The sequence below is a fragment of the Lucilia cuprina genome, chromosome 4, assembly GCF_022045245.1.
Source record: "Lucilia cuprina isolate Lc7/37 chromosome 4, ASM2204524v1, whole genome shotgun sequence".
Classification (NCBI taxonomy): domain Eukaryota; kingdom Metazoa; phylum Arthropoda; class Insecta; order Diptera; family Calliphoridae; genus Lucilia; species Lucilia cuprina.
In genome coordinates this window covers 36,512,529-36,535,853 of record NC_060952.1, presented here as the reverse complement: position 1 = coordinate 36,535,853, position 23,325 = coordinate 36,512,529, and the positions used below count along the sequence as shown (strand labels likewise).

The following is a 23,325-nucleotide window of genomic DNA, read 5'->3' as shown; positions in this document are numbered from 1 at the left end:
AACAGAACTAGAACAGAACTAGAACAGAACTAGAACAGAACTAGAACAGAACTAGAACAGAACTAGAACAGAACTAGAACAGAACTAGAACAGAACTAGAACTAAACTGGAACAGAACTGGAATAGAGTTGTAACCAAAAGTGATTGTTTTCTTTTGAGGGTAAAGTTCATAACTTAAACCTTAGAAATTTATTATGAAGTCATCCTATTTTTCTAGTATGTAGTAAGAAACTCTAAGATATTTTAATTTATTGCGTCTATCCATAACAGTATGCAATGAACAATCTCGTCTATCATAATTTTGGCCAATAAAAGCACTAGACAGAAAAATGAAACAAATTAATTTTATAAAGTTGACCTTAGCTGCTGTGTATATAATATAGTGTGAAAATTAGTTTAAATTATAATCATGGTCAAATATAATAATTTGATTGTTACTATTTATTATATTTTGTCGGCATATGGTACGATGGCGTATAAGTGTTGCAAATTGAAAATTTGTTTGTAATAAATATAAATTATACGACCCCAACTTCTCAAATTTTATAAAAAGAGAAAAAAAGAAAACAATTTAAAAAATGCAAATAATAATCATATGGCCCAAAGGGCACAACTGGTCATGGCAACATTTTATAAACATTTTTAAAAAAACCAACTCAAATTATTTCATGGCAAATAAAAAAAACACATTTAATTTTCATTTATATTTAAGGGTTTTTTAAGCAAAATAGATTATAATAAATTTATTGTATTTTTTCTGTTACAATTGCAGTCAGGTGGTACAACCGTCCCATTAGAGCACAATACCGTACGTTTTGTTGATAATTTTAGTGCCGGTACACGTGGCTCCTCCTCAGCCGAATATTTCCTCGATCACAATTATGCCGTGATCTTTATGCATCGCCAAAAGTCCCTCGAACCCTTTACACGTCACTTTACGGGGCAACAATTTTTCGATATGCTCGATATCACTGATAATGGCCAAAGTACCTCAATTACGGTTAAACCCGATTCCGTAGATGTATTTGCGCCCATCTTGGCCAAATATAAACAGGCACGTGAATCACAAATGATTTTGTATGTCAGCTTTACCAGTGTCGTCGACTATATGTGGCTGTTGCGTGCTGCCTGCGAATGTTTGGCAGCATTTGAGGAGAGAGCGGTCTTGTATTTGGCAGCAGCAGTATCGGATTTTTACATTCCCCAAGATATGATGGTGAGTAGACGTTGTATATGATTTGTTTGTTTGTTTGTTCTTTTTTTGCCGGTTTTTAATGGTTTATCAATATGTTGAGGGATGAAAACAACAATATGAATAAACATTGAGTAGTAGTTGTTGTTATAATTCACTTAAAGCTTGGGTTTGCATGTTGGTATGTATACCCAGCAGTTTTAGAAGGAGACAGTGCATCGGTCTTACCATTTTTGTTTTATTTAATGTCATATTGATTGTTTTATGGAATTGTAAGACTTATGTTGAAAAAGCCAATGACCACCTTTATGTTCTCAAGTAATCTAGCGGGTAATCAATCTCAGTAAATCACTGTTAGTAAGTAATCTTATTTGCGGTTACTTTAAATCATTGTAATTTGATTATTTAATAAGTTTAAAAGATTCTTCCCGAACTGCAGGGTTTTGTTAGCATCAGAATATATAAGTGTGTGTTTGTGATTAAATCTTTATGCAATATTGCTGTTGCCGGATTTAAATTTTTGTATAAAAACTTTTACCGTTTTTTTTTTCTATACAGCTTTGATAAGTTTTCTTTTTGTTGTCGGTTTAGGAGGATGTTTTCGTATATACGTATTTCAGTTGGTATATGCATGTATTTGCATGCGATTCACATAATTGATAGCGGTTTTCCGCCTCCCACAAAGTTTTTTGTTTTTTGTTTTCTTTTTAAATACCTGTTTTTTAACGTTGTGGTTTTGATTGTTTTCATATTGATTTATAGATTTTCATTCAATAACCCTTTTTTTTGTTTATGAATATTTGTTAAGTGAATGCTTATTGTTTAAAAATATTAAATAGTTCTATGTTAAAAAGCACTATCTGAGATTTCTCTTAATGATATTAACTATAAAAATCATAATTATATCTAAAAAGGATAAGAATTGATATAAAAGTCGTCTCGTAACATGTAAGGAATCAGTTCTATTGCTTTTGTAACACATCCAAATATTAATTATAAATCCGCAAAAGTATATATGTTATGAGTCCCCTCTAAGACCGTCTAGCCATGTCCGTCCGTCTGTCTGTCTGTTGAAAGCACAATAGGGTCTGAACTAGAGAGCTGAAGTTTTGCATAAATTTTCTACTTTGCTGCATTTTATTTGGTATAGAAAATGGGTAATATCAGCCGATGTTTTCACCTAGCTACCATACAACTAAAGCAGACTGTTTAACATGTACGAATATAACGACGAAATTCAACATAAATAACTTTCATATGACCCAAAATCTACTTGTCTATCTACAATCTACAATCTGAACGTTATTGTTGTTTTTATACGTCTGCATGTAAAAATCCTTAATTTTCGACGAAATTTTCAGATTTTTCTCAGATTTTTGCTTGTATGAATCTTATTGACTAACCGATTTTGCTGATTTTAAATAGAAAAGTTCTCAAAAGCATGTCAGATAGAATTATTGTAGACAGAGATACCAAAGATATCTGAGGTCCTTAGAAAATTTCAGAATTTCAGACGGACAAGGCTAAATCGACTCCGATATCTATAATCTATATTCAATTCTACAATATAGAATATTGCAGAATTGATAAAGTAAAAACCAGTGTTTAATTTATATATGGGAGATGCAATGCCCGCTATTGAAAGTTTACCCATTTTTTTCCAAATGTTCCTTTAGATTTCTTATATTTTTATATATGGTAGGTAACGTGTCCCCTGCAACACGTAAAATATTTAAGGATTTTAGTTCCTATATTTTTCTAGATGTACAAATTTAATTCATATGAGAGGTAACATGTTCCGATTCCAAGTCCGGTTATTTTAGCGCAAATTGTTCACTTGTATTTCAGAGATGTTCGTGCAAAATGTAAGGATTCTTTCGCCAATCTATTAGGCAAATTTTAGCACAAAAGTTAATATTGTTTGTGCCAAATTTTAAGCATTCCAGCTCTAATAGTTTCCTCGTTCTACGCCCCTATTTCTAGACCCCTCACACTTGTCTTAATATTCAGTTCGAAAATTGAGAATTTCAAATTTTATAGTTTCCCGAATATACGAATATTTGTACTTACTTTAAAAGGGGACACGCCACTATTTCTTATCCGCCCCTCTTATTGCACAAAATTTTGATTTTGATACTAAAGTTTATTGTACAAAATTTGGGAAGTGCAGTTTTCAAATTTGCATCATTTGGTATTGGCTAGGTAAAATAGACAAGGGTTGTGCCAAACCTACTATTCGCCCATTTTCCCTGAGTTTCCATTTATGTATCAATGTTGTTCATACTATGTTTGAAGATTATAGTCGTACCAGTTTCCGAGATAATCCACTAAACCTGCTAAAGAACACAGCGCCTTCAACTATAGATGTCTGTCTATGGTTTTGGCATGTCAGGGATGTATCGTCGTTTCATACATAAACTGTTATTTTAAATATAAAGCATTCAAACCTAACTTTAAGAAATTTTTGAACTTTGAACATCTATTTAAAACAATGTTGGCCAAAATCTCGATTTCCTATCACGCGAGATAGGCAAGAATATGTAGGTGAATGAGAGAGCACAGCTGATAGTTTTTATATATGAACTTTAATGTACGCTGTCTGTCAAAATCCATAATATCAATTTGACAGTTAGAATATACTTTTTAGTTTGCAGTCATTTTATTAGTACAGCTTTATTTTGGGTTAAATGAATGTGTAATGTGTATGGGCAACACTGATTTAAAAAAATCTTATTATAAGTATATAAATATTTGTAGGAATTTTTCGCTTAGTTAGTTTTTACATCTATTATTTGAATTTCTTTATCTTTAACATGTACCATTTGATTTTATTTCCATTTCTATTGTCAGTTAAGTTCCTTTTTTTAATTAGCCACTTTTTCCACATTGCTGATTATTTACACAGTCGACAGTCTATTAAACCTTTCACGTACAAAACTAAACAGCTGAACTTTTTATGCATATGACACTTTATTTTGACGTATATCGATCATTTTTGATGAAAAATGGAAAAAGTGTTTTCGAAGGATATCGCAGGATATTATCCCTTTTAGCATATGTTGGCATTAAATTCTAAAAAAATAACTTATTTTTCTTTAGAAATAATCATTTACTGTAGCTGTGTACACAAAATTACGCTCAATATCGAGAAAAATTAAAACAAAAAAACTTGGGACACCGGTGTCCCGTATACGTGAAAGAGTTAAAGAAAAACGAGTACAAATTTATAAGAAAAAGTTGAAACTAAAAAAAGGAAACACTGTCGTTTTTAGTAAATTTCTATGGTTAATATTATTTTCCCCTTGAATTTCCGTAAATTTGAAATTATTATTTTATTTTTATTATTGTCGTCATCATCAACCCTACTAACGATGAGTAAATCTTTAGGTGAAGGCGCCTTAAGCTATAGGAGGCTGTATGCCAACAAACAACATTTTACGCCAGATGACATTGAATTTTATAAAAATAAATTTAAAATGAACTCGACTAAACGGAAATGGCACAAAAAAAGGAGTAGAAAAACATGAAATAAACTGCATACATCTGTTTGAACATGGATGGTGTTTACGTACTGACGTTTACAAGTTCTCTTCATTGTCAAATACTTCCTTGAGTTTTAATTTTATCATCCGTTTTAAATCCAACAACAAACATAACTTTCTATATTTTAAATAAATATAAAGGAGAAAAGGGGGAGGGGTTGAAAAGAAACCTACAACATTATAACAGTAATAAAGTAAAAAAAATGTAAATATACGAAGAGAAAAGAAAGAACAAAGAAACCGACTCTGTGTAACTTGACATTGACATTAGTGGTGGTGGCAGTGTCACTAAAATGCTATATGGTGTGTGTGTGGTACGGTTTAGTGAATGATTCCAAGTATAAGTAGTTTGTGCCAAGAACAGAAATACGAATTAAGGTTCATCATCTTTAACTCAATCATCACCATCATCTTCATTATCACCAACCAAGCTCATTGCCATACAACTTTTTGTTACTATGGATGAGGTTACGACTGAATGATGGTTGTTCTTTGCCGTTGCTGAGAAAGTCATGAACAAATAAGTAAAAAAAAAACATCTACTGAGTTTTAGTGTTGGAGTAAACTCAGCCTAACGGCCTAACATGTCATACTGGAGATAACTGTGTCTGACTGACTGTCGGTCGTTCTGTTTTGTCTCTCAGTCATTTTAACAAATTCATTTTACACATAAATTGTTGTTGAATTGGTTGTGTTGTCATTGTCACTTCATGTTTTACAGAATCCTTAACGATGTCATCATATAATTTGATTTGCATAATTTGTGACTATAACAGTTTTGTTTTCTTTATTATTATTATTTCCTTTTCTTATTTACACTTCCATTTGCACTTTTAGTTTAAATTTAATTTTCTATATTTATTCTTGGAATATAAGCAGGGTTTGGTTGCTTTCTTTGCAGGTTATCAACGCAACAAAAGATGCATTTATTCTCAATGCTTCTTTAGTATTTATTTTCATTAAGTTTTATAATTCTTTCGGGAATTAAGTGGAAACCACAAAAGGGGTTTTGCAAACCAAGATTTTTCATTGGAAAACTCTTTGTTTGTTATTTAAGGAAAATTTAATAAAAGTTAAATGTATGATTTGGTAGGTTGGTTTTCTTGATAGTTCGTTTTACGTGAACAGTAAATTAGATTTGAAGAAAATGCGTTTTGACAGGTCCACTCCAATTGCTAGATGATATATGTATTGTTTTGAAATGTGTTTAGATCCAGCCTGTAGCCTTAAGAAATTTGAATCATTAAGTTCAGACCCAGATATCTCACCAAGATTGGATATGAAATGACTGCCAAAAACTCACAGAGAAGATTAAAAATTGTGTCCTTTTTTCTTTGCAACTGCGACAGAACTCATTGAAGAGGAGTAGTAGCCAACTTGCACTCAGGGTACCGTTATTACTGCTATCAACCTCAATATATCCCGTCTACTTCGGGTCCATAATAACTTGGACCCTATACATGAACCTAGGTTATTCCATCTATTTTTATACTTCTGAATGTAAGGATAATGTTTTTGATAAACCCCAACGGAGTTGCTACTGAAACTAAGTTGGATATATTAAGAGCAGATCCCGTTCTGGCAAGGACATCTGCCTGTTTATTATACCCTACACCACTATAGTGGGGAAGGTATTAGAAGTTTGTGCTGATGTTTGTAACATACAAAAATATTGGTCCTATACCCACCTTAAAGTATACAGATCGATTTTTTGAGTCGATTAAGGTACAGGCCGCAATTTTCAAGTTAATTTGATGAAATTTGGACCAAGCATGTTTTTTGGCACAGTGACGAAGCCTATTGAAAATGGTTGAAATCGGTCCATTATTTCACCTAGCGCCCACACAACCGTACCTCCCGATTTGAACTTTTTATGCCATAATTACGTTAAATATTCTATTATCTCTCTAAAAATTGGCACAAATAAGTTTTATATAAGTATAAATGACTTTGTAGATTTTCGTTAGGATCAGACCTTATTTGACCCCGGCCCCCATATATATAAAAAGTAAAAATTTTAAAAAATATACTCATGGTGTAGGGTATTATATGGTCGGCTATGCCTGACTATACATTCCTACTTGTTTTCATAATAGTTCTTATGCGCGGGGATCCTTTTTGCATTGTCTGACCAGTAAGGAAGTGCTAGTGTATGAGTTTACAAAAGAAGTGTCGCCCGACTGTCGTCAAAAATTCCCATATTACCACATGTATTTAGATTGTAAAGTATCCTACAGTCTGGCATTATCGCCAATACTTCAGAATAAAAAATACTACACTTATTGGAAAAAGGATGAGATATAATTATTGTAACTTCTTCACAGAAGATACCAGAACCTACACGTCCTTTTGTGGAAGAACAAAGCGAGTCTTTCACTCATGAACTCTATATAATTTTGATTGTTTATTTCCAAACTTTAAATTTCATGAGATAAAAGTTTTCGAGCCTTAATATTAACTTTTCATGTTGGGCATTTATAAACACACAGCATATATGCATGTATGTGTGTATTTAGCAGTGTAAATACGTGGGGAATTTATGTTTCTCCCAAATTTCCAAGACAATTTCCATTTGTCATCTTTATTAAGACGACAAGAAAGTTAGTCATGTGTCTTCGTTTTAGGACATGCATGAAAATTAAATTTTCTAGGTTGTAATTGAATTTTTTTTTGCCGTTTTCTCTCTCTCTGTTATGAGCTCAAACTGAAGCTTAGATATGTCAGCTGAATAAATAGCAAAACAGAATACAGTAAGTGTTAATTAATTAGAAATGTTTCTTTAAATAAAAAGTTTATAAGCAATTATATCTCTCAACAGTGGTGCTAGCCACTTTCTAGGTTTGATAACGAGCATTAGCTAGGGAAGGGTTTATACCTTGTTCATTTAATATCATCGTTATAAATGTCTGATTATGAGGTCCTATCCGTATTACTTCCACCGAATTAACTCTTTGTCAACGAGAGTGAAGATAAACATGAAGGAAAATATTTGTTGGCATAAATTGACTATGATAATTCCCACTTTGAAATATGTAGAATAACGTAATTGCCTGTCTTTTACGACAAGCAAATGTTGTCACTTTACGGTGCATAAGTAATCTAGAGATTATACACTTAAGAAACAAACATAAGTGAAAAGGTTTATTGACTCCTTTGGATTAGCTTTTTGTTTGCCTTTCTTTAATATATAAAGTGAACAAAGACTTCTTTTTGGAACAAGAAGTCGAAGAGCTTTACGTGGAAACCTAAGCCTATTATACCTTTAGGGTAAGCGTATTAGGCAAATCACCACCGATCCTTTTTGGGTAAAAGAATCAATATAAAGTCGGCCTTGTGGTTAACCAGTCCCCGTGGTACCAGGTTATAAGACTCCTTGAATCGACGCCCAATCAAAAAATTCCTAGGAAAGGCCGAGAATATTGGTAGCAAGTCTTGTCGAATAACGCCTGGTCGAATAATTCTCAGGAAAGACCGAGAATACTTCACCAGTTTATAGTCCTGTAAACTAGAGGTACGGGTAGCACCACTTGTCATACTTGTACCAGATTACTTACATCCATCACCGTCTCGTTTTATAGACAATTGACAAAAACTCAACAACTCAACTCCAACGCTTAGTCCGACAGTCACTGCTTTGTTTGAAACTTTACCGAGTATCAGTCTTGCAACAAACATTCACTTTCCCTGAGAGTAGGGTTAAACCACAGCCACCGCGTGTACTCCGAGGTAAACGAAACAATATAAAGTTCCCGCGGTACCAGGTTATAAGACTCCCTGAATCGACGCCTTGTCAAATAATTCCCAGGAAAGGCCGATAATACATTTGACTTCACCAGTTTACAGTCCTGGTAAACTAAAAGTATTGGTACAACATCTTTTCCCCGGATTGCAATAACAATATGTAGTTCCGAGTCCGGGAAACAAATCTACAAAACAAGCGTAACTGCTTTTGCTTCTAATCACCATTTAATTAAAAAATTTTCAATAATAACATCAATGTTGAACAATTATGGTTTCTATTTAACTTTCTTTCTTTTCCATAATGGACACAATCAAATTACAAAATGTTTTTTATATTCGTACATAAGTCTATTTCTTCCTTTTTTTATTTAGTAGAAATTTAATACTCTACACATGTTTTTAAGGGTTCCCTCTATGAACTCTCCCATGATTCTTGATTCAATATAAATTATTTGTTCACTTTCACTCCCCCAACACCACTTCAACTCCCTACCATTTTCATTTATTATGAACTTTGCACGTAATTGGTATAAAGGATAAGGATTTTGTTTCTCCAAAGAGACTGTGTGTGAGTAGGAGTACAAACTAAATGTGTGTGTGAGAGCGTGCATAACTGCAAAAATTGTTGTGATGAAATATGTGTGTGTGTTTGAGTGTTTTGTAAAATGTATTTTAAGGACTTTAATTTGAAAGGTGAATTTTTGAAATTTGAATATTTTATTTATTTGGTAATATATTTTATTTTTGTTGTTTTCTTTCATTCTTTATGAGTTATTTATTTACATTGGTATGTGTTGGTATTTACTGTTGAAAGGTGGTATAACGATGTTTGTATATTTGTTTATAAATATTTGTTCTTTTTCCTTTAACACAAATAATCTTGTACACGTTGAATACTTACATTTTTGTATGTCTGTTATGTATTTAATAGAGCCCTGTAGTTCGGAGTGACTGTATCTATTATTAATTTTTAAGATTTGTAAAGCATTGTGCTTAATTCTTTTTAAATAAGATTATACAAGGAACATTTGACAACCGACTTTTCATAAGATAACTTAAAATTTAGTTTTCGTAGAGAGACAGTAATAAAATCAACACTCTTTAGATTAGTAGACAGCACTAATATGACAGCTTACTATAAGAAAAATTCAGTTAAAAACGATACATTGACTCCTAAAACTGTTAACCTTATTGTTAATATTTATTCCAATTTCTTTCCATTGTGTTTGGTGTTATAAAGAGGTGTGTCATTTGTAATGTCATAAAATTTATTATTTAATAACTTTAATCGTTTTGGGATTACAATGAGTTTTTTTCTTCTACCTTCATATGTTTGTGTGTCCTTATATGAAAAAATATAAATCATTTCATAAAATTTCTTTTAAAGAGCTATAAAGCCCTTTACATAATGGGATTAATTTAAATTGGGTTAGCTGTTGTTGCATGAATGTATATACACATATTAAATTATATTGACGTAGGGAAACAGATCAGCTGTTTTTATTGTAAATTACATTTCTGTTCAGATCTATTTAACATCAGTTCTAGTATAGTTCTTGGTCAGTTCTAGTTCAGTTTTGGTTCAGTTCTAGTTTAGTTCTAGTTCAGTTCTAGTTCAGTTCTAGTTCAGTTCTAGTTAAGTTCTAGTTCAGTTCTAGTTCAGTTCTAGTTCAGTTCTAGTTCAGTTCTAGTTCAGTTCTAGTTCAGTTCTAGTTCAGTTCTAGTTCAGTTCTAGTTCAGTTCTAGTTCAGTTCTAGTTCAGTTCTAGTTCAGTTCTAGTTCAGTTCTAGTTCAGTTCTAGTTCAGTTCTAGTTCAGTTCTAGTTCAGTTCTAGTTCAGTTCTAGTTCAGTTCTAGTTCAGTTCTAGTTCAGTTCTAGTTCAGTTCTAGTTCAGTTCTAGTTCAGTTCTAGTTCAGTTCTAGTTCAGTTCTAGTTCAGTTCTAGTTCAGTTCTAGTTCAGTTCTAGTTCAGTTCTAGTTCAGTTCTAGTTCAGTTCTAGTTCAGTTCTAGTTCAGTTCTAGTTCAGTTCTAGTTCAGTTCTAGTTCAGTTCTAGTTCAGTTCTAGTTCAGTTCTAGTTCAGTTCTAGTTCAGTTCTAGTTCAGTTCTAGTTCAGTTCTAGTTCAGTTCTAGTTCAGTTCTAGTTCAGTTCTAGTTCAGTTCTAGTTCAGTTCTAGTTCAGTTCTAGTTCAGTTCTAGTTCAGTTCTAGTTCAGTTCTAGTTCAGTTCTAGTTCAGTTCTAGTTCAGTTCTAATTCAGTTCTAGTTTAGTTCTAGTTCAGTTCTAGTTCAGTTCTAGTTCAGTTCTAGTTCAGTTCTAGTTCAGTTCTAGTTCAGTTCTAGTTCAGTTCTAGTTCAGTTCTAGTTAAGTTCTAGTTTAGTTCTAGTTTAGTTCTAGTTTAGTTCTAGTTCAGTTCTAGTTCAGTTTTAGTTCAGTTATAGTTCAGTTCTAGTTCAGTTCTAGTTCAGTTCTAGTTCTGTTCTAGTTCAGTTCTTGTTCAGTTAAATTAAAAAACTGACTACTACATTTGTATTTCATTGGATTTTATCAGATTTTGTTTAATAATCTTTTTTGTTTGAAAACAGCAACAAATTTTGTTAGAGAAAACTTTTTACACTCTTTTTAGTCTATTTTATATATAAATGTATAAAGAAGTAATTTATTTCAAGAACAACATTATTTTTAATTTCTACAGAATTCTGTGACGCACAATTACGTTTTTTTGTAATGCGTCTCATGAGATTTTAGTTCTAAGAAAATAAGAAAATATTGATTAAGTTCAACTGTAACAGCTGTAACAAAATTTTGTGTATAAATTTAGTTTATTTTTTTTTATTTTGTTACAGTTGTTTGACATCCCTTTTCCAGCAAGAGTTCAACTAACTTTAAATCTATTCAATTATTTAAATATTCTGACATGGAAAGAAACGTCAATAAAGTTTTTTTGTTTTGCATCAAACTCAAATCGAATATAAACTTTAGAACAATATTAAACAAAAAATAAATAACAAACAAGTTAGGAGTAAATCTTTCTCAAATGTATAAAAAAGTGAAAACCTCTGTGTTATTTTTAAAGTATTCCATTCATCTAATATGACAAACTTTGAAAGTGTAATTCTATTATTTTTTCTATACATACAACTTATAAGTTAGAATTATAATAATGTCAACTTGTATGTACATTAAAAAAACAAGAACAAATATCATAATGAGTCTGCTCAAGTCTGTCAGTTTTCATTTTATTCCTTCTATCTTGTCTGTTTCATTGCAATAATCATTTAAAATAAAATAGACTTTATTTTATTAAATTTTTTCAATTCTCATTATCATCTTGGACAATTCTTCGAAGTAATAATTTACCAAATATGAAATGATAGACATGTAACGACAGCTGAACACACAAACAAGATAGACTGTTGTCAATATTCTTTTATTAAATTGTCAATAACCATTGGAAATAATTTTCTCTTCAGGGCGTGTGTTTAAATTTTTTCGTGTTGAAAATAATTTTTTAACAGAAAATAAAAATAAGAAGTAAAGTAATAGATTAAATCAATGATGATTTTAGAAATTTGCAAGATTTTAAAATCCAAATTAAATAAAGTTAAGTAAAAATTTGTAAAAGCAGGGAAACTAATAATATTTACATCCGGTGGGTTAGAAACACGTTAAAACTTAAAATTAACAAAAATTAGAATAGATTAGAACAGAACTAGAACAGAACTAGAACAGAACTAAAACAGAACTAGAACAGAACTAGAACAGAACTGAACAAACTAGAACAGAACTAGAACAGAACTAGAACAGAACTAGAACAGAACTAGAACAAACTAGAACAGAACTAAAACAGAACTAGAACAGAACTAGAACAGAACTAGAACAGAACTAGAACAGAACTAGAACAGAACTAGAACAGAACTAGAACAGAACTAGAACAGAACTAGAACAGAACTAGAACAGAACTAGAACAGAACTAGAACAGAACTAGAACAGAACTAGAACAGAACTAGAACAGAACTAGAACAGAACTAGAACAGAACTAGAACAGAACTAGAACAGAACTAGAACAGAACTAGAACAGAACTAGAACAGAACTAGAACAGAACTAGAACAAAATAGAACAGAACTAGAACAGAACTAGAACAGAACTAGAACAGAACTAGAACAGAACTAGAACAGAACTAGAACAGAACTAGAACAGAACTAGAACAGAACTAGAACAGAACTAGAACAGAACTAGAACAGAACTAGAACAGAACTAGAACAGAACTAGAACAGAACTAGAACAGAACTAGAACAGAACTAGAACAGAACTAGAACAGAACTAGAACAGAACTAGAACAGAACTAGAACAGAACTAGAAAAGAACTAGAACAGAACTAGAACAGAACTAGAACAGAACTAGAACAGAACTAGAACAGAACTAGAACAGAACTAGAACAGAACTAGAACAGAACTAGAACAGAACTAGAACAGAACTAGAACAGAACTAGAACAGAACTAGAACAGAACTAGAACAGAACTAGAACAGAACTAGAACAGAACTAGAACAGAACTAGAACAGAACTAGAACAGAACTAGAACAGAACTAGAACAGAACTAGAACAGAACTAGAACAGAACTAGAACAGAACTAGAACAGAACTAGAACAGAACTAGAACAGAACTAGAACAGAACTAGAACAGAACTAGAACAGAACTAGAACAGAACTAGAACAAACTAGAACAGAACTAGAACAGAACTAGAACAGAACTAGAAAAGAACTAGAACAGAACTAGAACAGAACTAGAACAGAACTAGAACAGAACTAGAACAGAACTAGAACAGAACTAGAACAGAACTAGAACAGAACTAGAACAGAACTAGAACAGAACTAGAACAGAACTAGAACAGAACTAGAACAGAACTAGAACAGAACTAGAACAGAACTAGAACAGAACTAGAACAGAACTAGAACAGAACTAGAACAGAACTAGAACAGAACTAGAACAGAACTAGAACAGAACTAGAACAGAACTAGAACAGAACTAGAACAGAACTAGAACAGAACTAGAACAGAACTAGAACAGAACTAGAACAGAACTAGAACAGAACTAGAACAGAACTAGAACAGAACTAGAACAGAACTAGAACAGAACTAGAACAGAACTAGAACAGAACTAGAACAGAACTAGAACAGAACTAGAACAGAACTAGAACAGAACTAGAACAGAACTAGAACAGAACTAGAACAGAACTAGAACAGAACTAGAACAGAAATAGAACAGAACTAGAACAGAACTAGAACAGAACTAGAACAGAACTAGAACAGAACTAGAACAGAACTAGAACAGAACTAGAAGTAGAACAGAACTAGAACAGAACTAGAACAGAACTAGAACAGAACTAGAACAGAACTAGAACAGAACTAGAACAGAACTAGAACAGAACTAGAACAGAACTAGAACAGAACTAGAACAGAACTAGAACTAGAACAGAACTAGAACAGAACTAGAACAGAACTAGAACAGAACTAGAACAGAACTAGAACAGAACTAGAACAGAACTAGAACAGAACTAGAACAGAACAGAACTAGAACAGAACTAGAACAGAACTAGAACAGAACTAGAACAGAACAAGAACAAGAACAGAACTAGAACAGAACTAGAACAGAACTAGAACAGAACTAGAACAGAACTAGAACAGAACTAGAACAGAACTAGAACAGAACTAGAACAGAACTAGAACAGAACTAGAACAGAACTAGAACAGAACTAGAACAGAACTAGAACAGAACTAGAACAGAACTAGAACAGAACTAGAACAGAACTAGAACAGAACTAGAACAGAACTAGAACAGAACTAGAACAGAACTAGAACAGAACTCGAACATCACTAGAACAGAACTAGAACAGAACTAGGACTTAAACAGAACTTGATGAAACAAAATTAGTTTATGTGTAAACTTTTGGTTCCTCTAGTTTAAAGCATTTTTAATACACACATTTTATTTTTCCACAGTTACTTTTGAATTATTATTTAAATCTTTTAAGTAAGGAGTGAGATCAAAAATTCTTAACATACATATATGTTTATAAAAAACCACTAAACCTACAGCTTTATTTTTTTATTTGATTCAAATTATTATTACAATTTACAAAAAAAAAAAAAATATATTTTTTATAGTTTTAATCACTAGTGATGAAATTTTGAACCCTTTTCGGAAACCCTTCCATTAACGTTTTTATAGTGCTTTCTGTCACTTTGCTCGAACATGTAGTCCATCTCCGTTTAAAATCTACCACACTTTTGGACACCTTTTTTGTACTCTTCAATTCTCTTTTAACAAGAGCCCAATATCTCTCCACTGGCTTCAGCTCCGGGCAGTTTGGAGGATTTGCCTCTCTTGGTACAAATACCACATTATTGTTCTTGTACCACTCAAGGGCTTGTTTACCAAAGTGACAGGATGCCAAGTCAGGCCAAAAATAAGTGGACACATTATGAAGTCTTATGAATGGAAGCAGCCTTTTTTGTAAACATTCCTTGATGTAAATTTCGGTATTTATAGAGCCTGTTGCAACAAATGATTGGCTTCTTTTGCCGCAACTGCATATTGCTTGCCATACCAAGAACTTTCTGGAAAATTTTGACTGCTTTTGGGTCCAAAACTTTTCTTCAACATTCCCTCGAGCATCAGCAACATAAAACTTTTGACCTGGAAGTTGCGAAAAATCTGCCAGAACATACGTTTCGTCATCCATTATGCAGCAAGAATATTTTTTTATAAAACTTGACTTCAATTTCCGTGCTCTGTTTTTGGCCTCTAAATTTTAGCAGCGTTCCTGTCAGGAACTTTTTGAGCCTTGTATGTTTTTAAACCTGCATTAGCTTTAACTTTTCGTACCAAATAGTCCGAGCACTGAGCTAACCGAGCTGCTTTCCTACCGGATGTGTTGGGAGCTCTTTTGAAAATGCGTTCTATTTTTTTGGCTTTAGAAACATCATGTGGACCATTCCTTCTACCTGAACCAGGTTTTCTATCAACTGACAAGTTCTCCCGGTACTGTTTAATAACATTGGAAACAGTTTGAAACAGTTTGTATGCTTGGCCAACTTTTTGTAAGACCAAGTTGGGTTTAGTTGAAAATATTTAATAATTTCAGTACGCACTTTTTTCTGGTCACTCATTTTAATCAGATTAACAAAAAAATTAATATAATTGACATTACACATAATAACTGACATGTTTTTCAAAGGTAACTTGATCAAAAAAAAAAAAACAAATAATACTTTGGTTAAAAAATGTAATGAAAAACGTGTGTTAAGAATTTTTCGATCTCACTCCTTATAATGTGAAAATGAAATGATGTTTCTTGATAATTGTATTCAGTTTGATGATTTCAAAAATACTTCTCATAAACTCCTAATAATATGTTAATACGGGAATTTATTTGGAAACAACCAAATTTAGTTATAATTATATGAAATATTGTATGATTTATAATACAATATTTCATTTATTTTCATATATACTTATATAGTTTATTCCATAAACTACAATATAGTTTACATTATTATTAAAACAATTTTCCGTCTTTTTTACCTTCGCCATAAAAGATTAAATAATGATTTTTTCTTAACAATATACATAATTTTGACATTTAAAATCTATATTTACACAAAGAATCACTCAAGCGTCTAACGTATACTTAATACAAGAAATAAAATTTAAATATTAAGTATACGCACACTATAGCCAAAAACCTAGCATGAAAAAAAATAAAAATAAAAAATTAAATACCAATTATAAACATCTTGTTTCTTTAAATACTAAATGTTTTAATAGCAAGCAATAAAAACAAACTAAAATACATATAACAATACATCGTCAATATTGCAATAAAACTAATCCTTGAATAAACTATTTTAAACCACCCAAACAACAATAATTTTTTCCATGTTTAAACCACATTCAAACAATAAATGTTGTAGTTATTGTGTTTATTAAAACAGAAAAAACATAAACCTTAACAAACGTTCATTTAAATGTACACATAAGTTGAAAGAATATAAATATTGTACGAATGTGATGGTAAATATTTTACAAATGCTTTGGAAAATATTTATGCATATTTTAAATTGTAATGTATTTAAATCAGATCTGGTATTTTTTGTTGTATTACTGAAATATTCATGTCTTTAAGTAGATTTTATACAAATTTAAATAGTTTTTCTCATTAAAATAACTTAAAATTATTTAAACGTTCAGAAATTTTACTATGCAATGCTTAATCCAACAATAATTTGAAACTGAAATAGAACTGAACTAAAACTGAACTAGAACTGAACTAGAACTGAACTAGATCTGAACTAGAACTGAACTAGAACTGAACTAGAACTGAACTAGATCTGAACTAGAACTGAACTAGAACTGAACTAGAACTGAACTAGAACTGAACTAGAACTGAACTAGAACTGAACTAGAACTGAACTAGAACTGAACTAGAACTGAACTAGAACTGAACTAGAACTGAACTGGAACTGAACTAGAACTGAACTAGAACTGAACTAGAATTTATTTGAACTGAGATTAAATACGACATGTGTCATTTATTTGTCGCAGTATATTTTCATATATTGTATTTAATAAATTATTCTGTTTATTTATTGTTATTTATACTATATTTTCACTATAATTTGTTTTTCTTTCTTTAACTTTCCAGCCCACTCACAAAATGCAGTCGGGTGAAGGTGCTCCTACAATTTCGTTACAATTAGTGCCAAAAATGTTGGCACCATTGGTCAGTCTCTGGGTGCCACATGCATTTGTTGTTTCATTTAAATTGGAAACAGATGAAAATTTATTGATTACAAAAGCTCGTGATAGTTTGAGTAAATATAAACATAAGGTAAGTTGAAAATAAAAAATGCTACAAAAAATCGAAAAAAAAAACCGGGAAATAAATAGTAATACATTTGAATGTAGTGTTATAGTTCTATCTATATGATTTTGTGTTATTGTATTTCCAAGTTTTTATTTGATTTCATATAAATGTTTGTTTATTTTTGAATTGTAACAAGTTTAATTTAAAATTCCACATGCGGATGTTAAAATAGTTGCAATATAAAATGGCGTATTATTCCGTTTTTGGAATAATGTACGGGAATGAGTGGATAATAGCGTATTTTATAGAACGGTAAATTGGAAAGAAGTTTAAAATTGTGGTTCAAGACTGTGTGATCATAAAAGTTTTTAAATTATCATAATGTCGCTAACGGTAGGGAAGTTAGGCCTATTTTTAGATTTTTATAGGCAAGTCCTCATTTTTAAGTTTAAATAATTTAACAAAATCATAAATCAACTTTAAATGTTTAATATTCTATACAAATATTTTATAGTAAATAGTTGTATATATGTGCAAGTCTATGTCTGAGTATGGTAGTTAGTGTAGAGGTTGCGTCTGTGATTGTTTTAAATGTTTCCAGCAGTTCTGATAGCTGTCGTTGAAACTAGTATTTTTTATTTATGGCCAATATCTCAGAAAAATGAAATACTTCACAAAAAAAAAAAAAAAAACAATAAAACATTTATTACCACTTCTATGGAAGTGGAAAAAAGCTAATTATATCAAAGCGGAAGATATATTTTATTTGTTCTTACATTTAGATAGATAGATAGATAGATAGATAGATAGATAGATAGATAGATAGATAGATAGATAGATAGATAGATAGATAGATAGATAGATAGATAGATAGATAGATAGATAGATAGATAGATAGATAGATAGATAGATAGATAGTTAAATAGTTATTTAGTTGGTTAGTTAGTTAGTTAGTTAGTTAGTTAGTTAGTTAGTTAGTTAGTTATAGTTTTTCTCTTCTCTTTCGGACGTTGCATATTAGTTTATATTAAGTATTATCAGATTTAATATCTAATTATAAAACTCTTGTAGCACATTTGAAGAAATGGTATCCATGTGACACTACCACAAACTAAAGGTTTACATTTCTACTTCCTTGCCTGCAAATGACAAGTGTTTAAAATGAAATTGTTAAACAAATACAAGGGAATAGAATTGTTTGCATTTATATTCTCTATGTTGGAATAAACAAAAAAAAAAAACAACAAACAAATAAAATCAAGAAACAAAAATTGTTACAACACACAGCAGGACGTGTGTTGTGTTCCGTATTTTTCCTATCTTCCGTCCTTCCCACTCAACATGTTTTAAGCATATAGATTAATAAAGTGTTTAATTAAATTACTTTTAAAAATTTAAAGAATTTATTTATTTTATTTTAATATAAAAATATATGTAAATAAATTTTATCTATTTCTTTTGTATTACTTTCATTATAGTTGGTAATTGCAAATATTTTGCAAACACGTAAACATCGTGTCGTTTTTGTGACGCCAACAACATCCTATGAAGTTCATTTAAGTAGAGAACAAGCTTTACAAGGTCTTGAAATTGAGGAACCAATTGTTGCTGATGTGGTAAGTGAAAAACAAAAAAAAAAAAAGAACTTTTTAATTTAAAACTAAAACTTTAATAAAAATAAATAGTTTAAATTCTAAACAACAATAATGACATTCATTTTTGTTTTTAATTTATATTTCACTTAGGTACAAAAACACGGTGAATTTATTAATTCTTGTATGTCTCGCCAATGACCAATGTCAATGCGACAACAGCGACAACAACAACGTCATCATATACAGGCTGATTGTCGCGTGACAACGCCACATTTTTGTCGCTTATTAAATCCAGGACCAGGTATTGGACGAAGATATTAAACTGATTAGAAAAAATTAAAAAAAATAAAACAACAACAAATTACTATTTTACTATCATATAACAGTAACAACAATAATAATAAAAATTTATATCATCATTTAATTAGAACATACGTATGTTGCAGACAAATTTAACAATTCAGGTAAATTTTTGTTTTTAATTTTATTATTTCTTTATATTGTTTTTAGTTACGTTTAGTTTAGTCAATGGTTTTTATTTTTATTACAAAATAATTATCAATTGTTAAATTACAAAAAAATAAGCTAAAAAAAGGGTCGTCTATTTTTAAGTCTTAGCTCTGTAATGTTTTCATTTTTTTATTATTATTAACAATATTATTTAATATACATTTATGTATTTTTTTTGTTGTTCTTATATTTTAATATATTTATTACAATTTTACGTGTTAAGGGGTAAAATTAAATTGTGAAACAATGCAAAAAATATAAAGGGAAGGAAGTAAGAGTTTATTGAAATAAGCATTTAGTTTAGTCTACGTAGTTTATAAATACAGAAAAAAAATAATATTTATTATTTTTTTAAGTAAACTCTCCCTTATTTTCACTATTACTACTTATTGCTACTACTGTTTAGGAATAACTAAAATAATAATAACAATAAATTTAGCACAGTGGGTTACTTTTTTATAAGAGTTATATTTTAAATTTATTATTAGATTTTCTATCGGTCTAGCAAATTAACATAAAGTTGTTGTAGAAAAAAAAAATTAGGTGGAAATATTAAAATATAGTTATTTATAAACATGTATTTTAGTTGAAGGAGTTTTTCCAAATGTCTACCATTAGTATTTTAGTCCCTTTTGCTTTAAGGTTTCTATAACAATTAAATAAAGAAAATCTAGAACAAATTCTGAAATTTAATAAACAATTGAAATTAACGCCAAACGAACGTAACGTAATACCAGGAAACAGTTCTGTAATTCTTAATCCAGGTTTTAAACCTTTTAAGATAGAAAATTAATCTTTCTATAAAGGCTTTATTACATAATAAAGTTTCCCTATGATCCTTAAAGTTATGTTGTAAACAATGCAATTCATGGTTTCCATAACCTAGGAAAGCAATTTGTACTACCATAGAAGTTTGGGCCTCCAGGCGGGTTCAATTTCTATTTTTTTAAAACCTAAATAAAAAAGCCTCTTAGTAAGGCTTTAATTGAACCATTCATGCGGCAGTCCTTGCAATAGAATATTCCGTCTGTCTTATTTTCGGATTTTATTTCTGAAATGACTCGGACGATATTAAGAATATCGGTCGTTTTATATTACAAAACAAAAAGTCTTAAAAGGCTAAGTGAATGAAAGATCAAGAAAATGAAATATGTTAAGCAATTAGTGCACCAAAAGGCGATTGTGGCAGTTGTACATTATCCGCAACAGTATTGTTCTATAGAAGGTACCCCCTTTAGTGTTGGGAGATCATTAGAGACGTCCAAAAGCAAAACAAGACTTAGGAATTCCGAAGTAACAGTTCAGTTAGTTACAGTTCAACAGGCAACTTTTCCTTAGCACTTGACCACAGATTGTCATCGGCATTGATTCTATTACATCGTAAATGGAAGGAAAGCAAAGAATAGGACGAAGAAAAGTGTATGTAAGGCTATAAGCCTAAACTAAAAAGAACTTAATGAATACCTTTTTCAAAAAGTGAGAGCTTGGACAAAACATTAAAGAATGTGAATAAGGATAATAAGAAGTATTCCAGCTACAGCCGATGTAGCGTGCAGGAATGACTCGAATTATTAGGAAAGGAACTGTTAAATCCAACAATAACTAGGATTTAAGATGGTTACTGAACTAGAAGTTTTTAATATAGATAACTGGGACATTAAATGATGAATTCTTTACAACCAGGGAAATATTACTGCATATCCGAAGAAATAAACCTAGTCTACTATCGAAAATGGAGTCAGCTTTTTATCCGAGGTCTCTAGTGGGAATCAAATCCACAATATAACAATTTGACCTCACTGACAGATGAAATCAATGTCATTCATTTTGCCGCGTAGCCATGGTACTGAGTTCATAAGGTAACTTGACCTCAGAACTTTATTAAAGCTTCTCGTAGACATGACATTATTTAAGATTCTACAACGTACATAATGCACAAATCAATGGCATCGCGAAAAGATATAAACCTTTAATGGAAAGCAAAGTATATGACGATGAAAAGTGGCCGAAAGGTTTCAAGCCTTACACCTCAAACGTAAAGTGCTGAGAGTCCAGATTTCTTAACCCTTAAAAGAACTCAAATCAAGAACAATATTTTTTGTCCATTTTTACTCGTGACATTTCCTAATGAACTCCTTATTCTTGAAAAGTGACACCTTGGATTGAAAAACAAAGAATATGTGGAAATATGAACATTCTCATGACAGCCGATTCTACGTACAGGAATGAATTCGAATTATTAGCCAATGGACTGTCAAATCCCACAATAACAATGAATAATACAGATTGCTGGGACTTGTAAACATTAAATGTTGAATTCTTCACAGCTTGACAATATTGCATGAAGGAGATCTGTACCCGCAGTTTCCTCACCCTAATGTCGTCGTGTTTGTCAACTGAAGAATGCATAAAGTCTGAAAGATCAAGAGTGATTCTGATGAATTTTGCCTCTTTAAGAACTGCATTTAAAGATCAGAATAAAAAGATTGGAATGTCTGAGCCACTGAGACAAAGGAAAATCTGGACAAGCTGTTGTCTGCTTATCTAAAACCATACTCCTTGTAGGGTTATGTTTATAAACAAACGGTAATGGATATTAGTGAAAATATTGGACAATGAAAACACTGATCTATGTTGATCCATTGTTGCAGTTTTCAGAATAACTCAAACACAATTAGTTCCACAGAAACCTCTTTCATGATCTGAACAGTTTTAAAGATGTGTTATTAATTGAAGCAATAAAATAATAATAACTTCTAACAGGAACCACTAGATTCTAAACAATGGACTAAAGGATATCTGGACATGCTGTTGTCTGCTTATCTGTTGTTGTTTATAAACAAATGATAATGAATATAACTGAAAATAATGGACAATAAAAACACCGATCTATGTTGATCTGTTATTGCAGTTTTCGGAATAACTCAAGCTCAAATAGCTCCTCATAGTCATCTTTCACGATGTAAACAGTTTTAAAGATGTGTTTCTAATTGATACAATAATAACTGATAAGATCTAACAACGATCACTAGATTCTAAAGAATGGACTAAAAACAAGCTGTTGTCTGTTTATGTGAATCCAAACTCTATGTTAAATAAAAACACTGGCCTCCGGTAGGTTAGTGGTTAGAGTTCTAGTCTGGTAGACCGAAGGTGATGGGTTCGATTCCCACCTGAGGCACTGGTTAAGGAGCGCACAACAGGTCCGATAAAGGCCTAGGTGTATATCTTTGGATTTGATGTATATAAGTACATCCTCCTTTAAAACTAACTAACTAAATGAAAACACTGATCTGAGTTGATCCATTTTTGCAGTTTTCAGAATAACTCAAGCTCAACTAGTTACACAGAAGCCACTTTCATGATCTGAACATTTTTAAAGTTATAATAACAACTTCTAACAGGGACCAATAGATTCTAAACGATTGACTAAGATAGAAACACTTATACATATGTAAGACGGCTTTGATCTTCTTAGATCTTATAGATATCTTCTGTATTTCTTCAGATATACTAACTAACAACTATATCATAATCTCTCTTCTAAATAAGGCTACAAATTTTGTTAAAAAACAACAAATTTCAATTGACATATCTACTACTATTGTTCCTTAGAAATCAACATTTCAGTTTGAAAAAGAAAACCTATTAGCCCCTTAATAGATATCATATCTTGCAACTACTAAGAGTAGTTATTATATTATATAATAATATTTTGTAAACATGTAACTACTACTAAACCCACTGTGCTATTAAACAAACATATAAACTTTCCAATTTATGTACTAAATATTTCTTAAGAACCCCTTAATATAATTCTTAAACAAGCCTAACTTAAAAATGATGATAAATAAAATTCTACCAGAATATCTAAAAGAA

The 23,325-nt window shown here is 31.0% G+C and overlaps 1 protein-coding gene across 1 annotated transcript in view; it reads left to right on the top strand.

Moving 5' to 3' along the window:
- LOC111677515 (phosphopantothenate--cysteine ligase) overlaps positions 1-23,325 on the top strand; it is a 24,376-nt gene extending 1,051 nt beyond the window's left edge. Inside the window, exons 2-5 of the mRNA XM_046950569.1 lie at positions 773-1,216; positions 17,180-17,365; positions 18,820-18,957; positions 19,087-23,325. Of these exons, the coding sequence (XP_046806525.1) occupies positions 773-1,216; positions 17,180-17,365; positions 18,820-18,957; positions 19,087-19,134 (816 nt within the window). The 3' untranslated portion in view covers positions 19,135-23,325. The remainder of the gene's footprint in view (positions 1-772; positions 1,217-17,179; positions 17,366-18,819; positions 18,958-19,086) is intronic.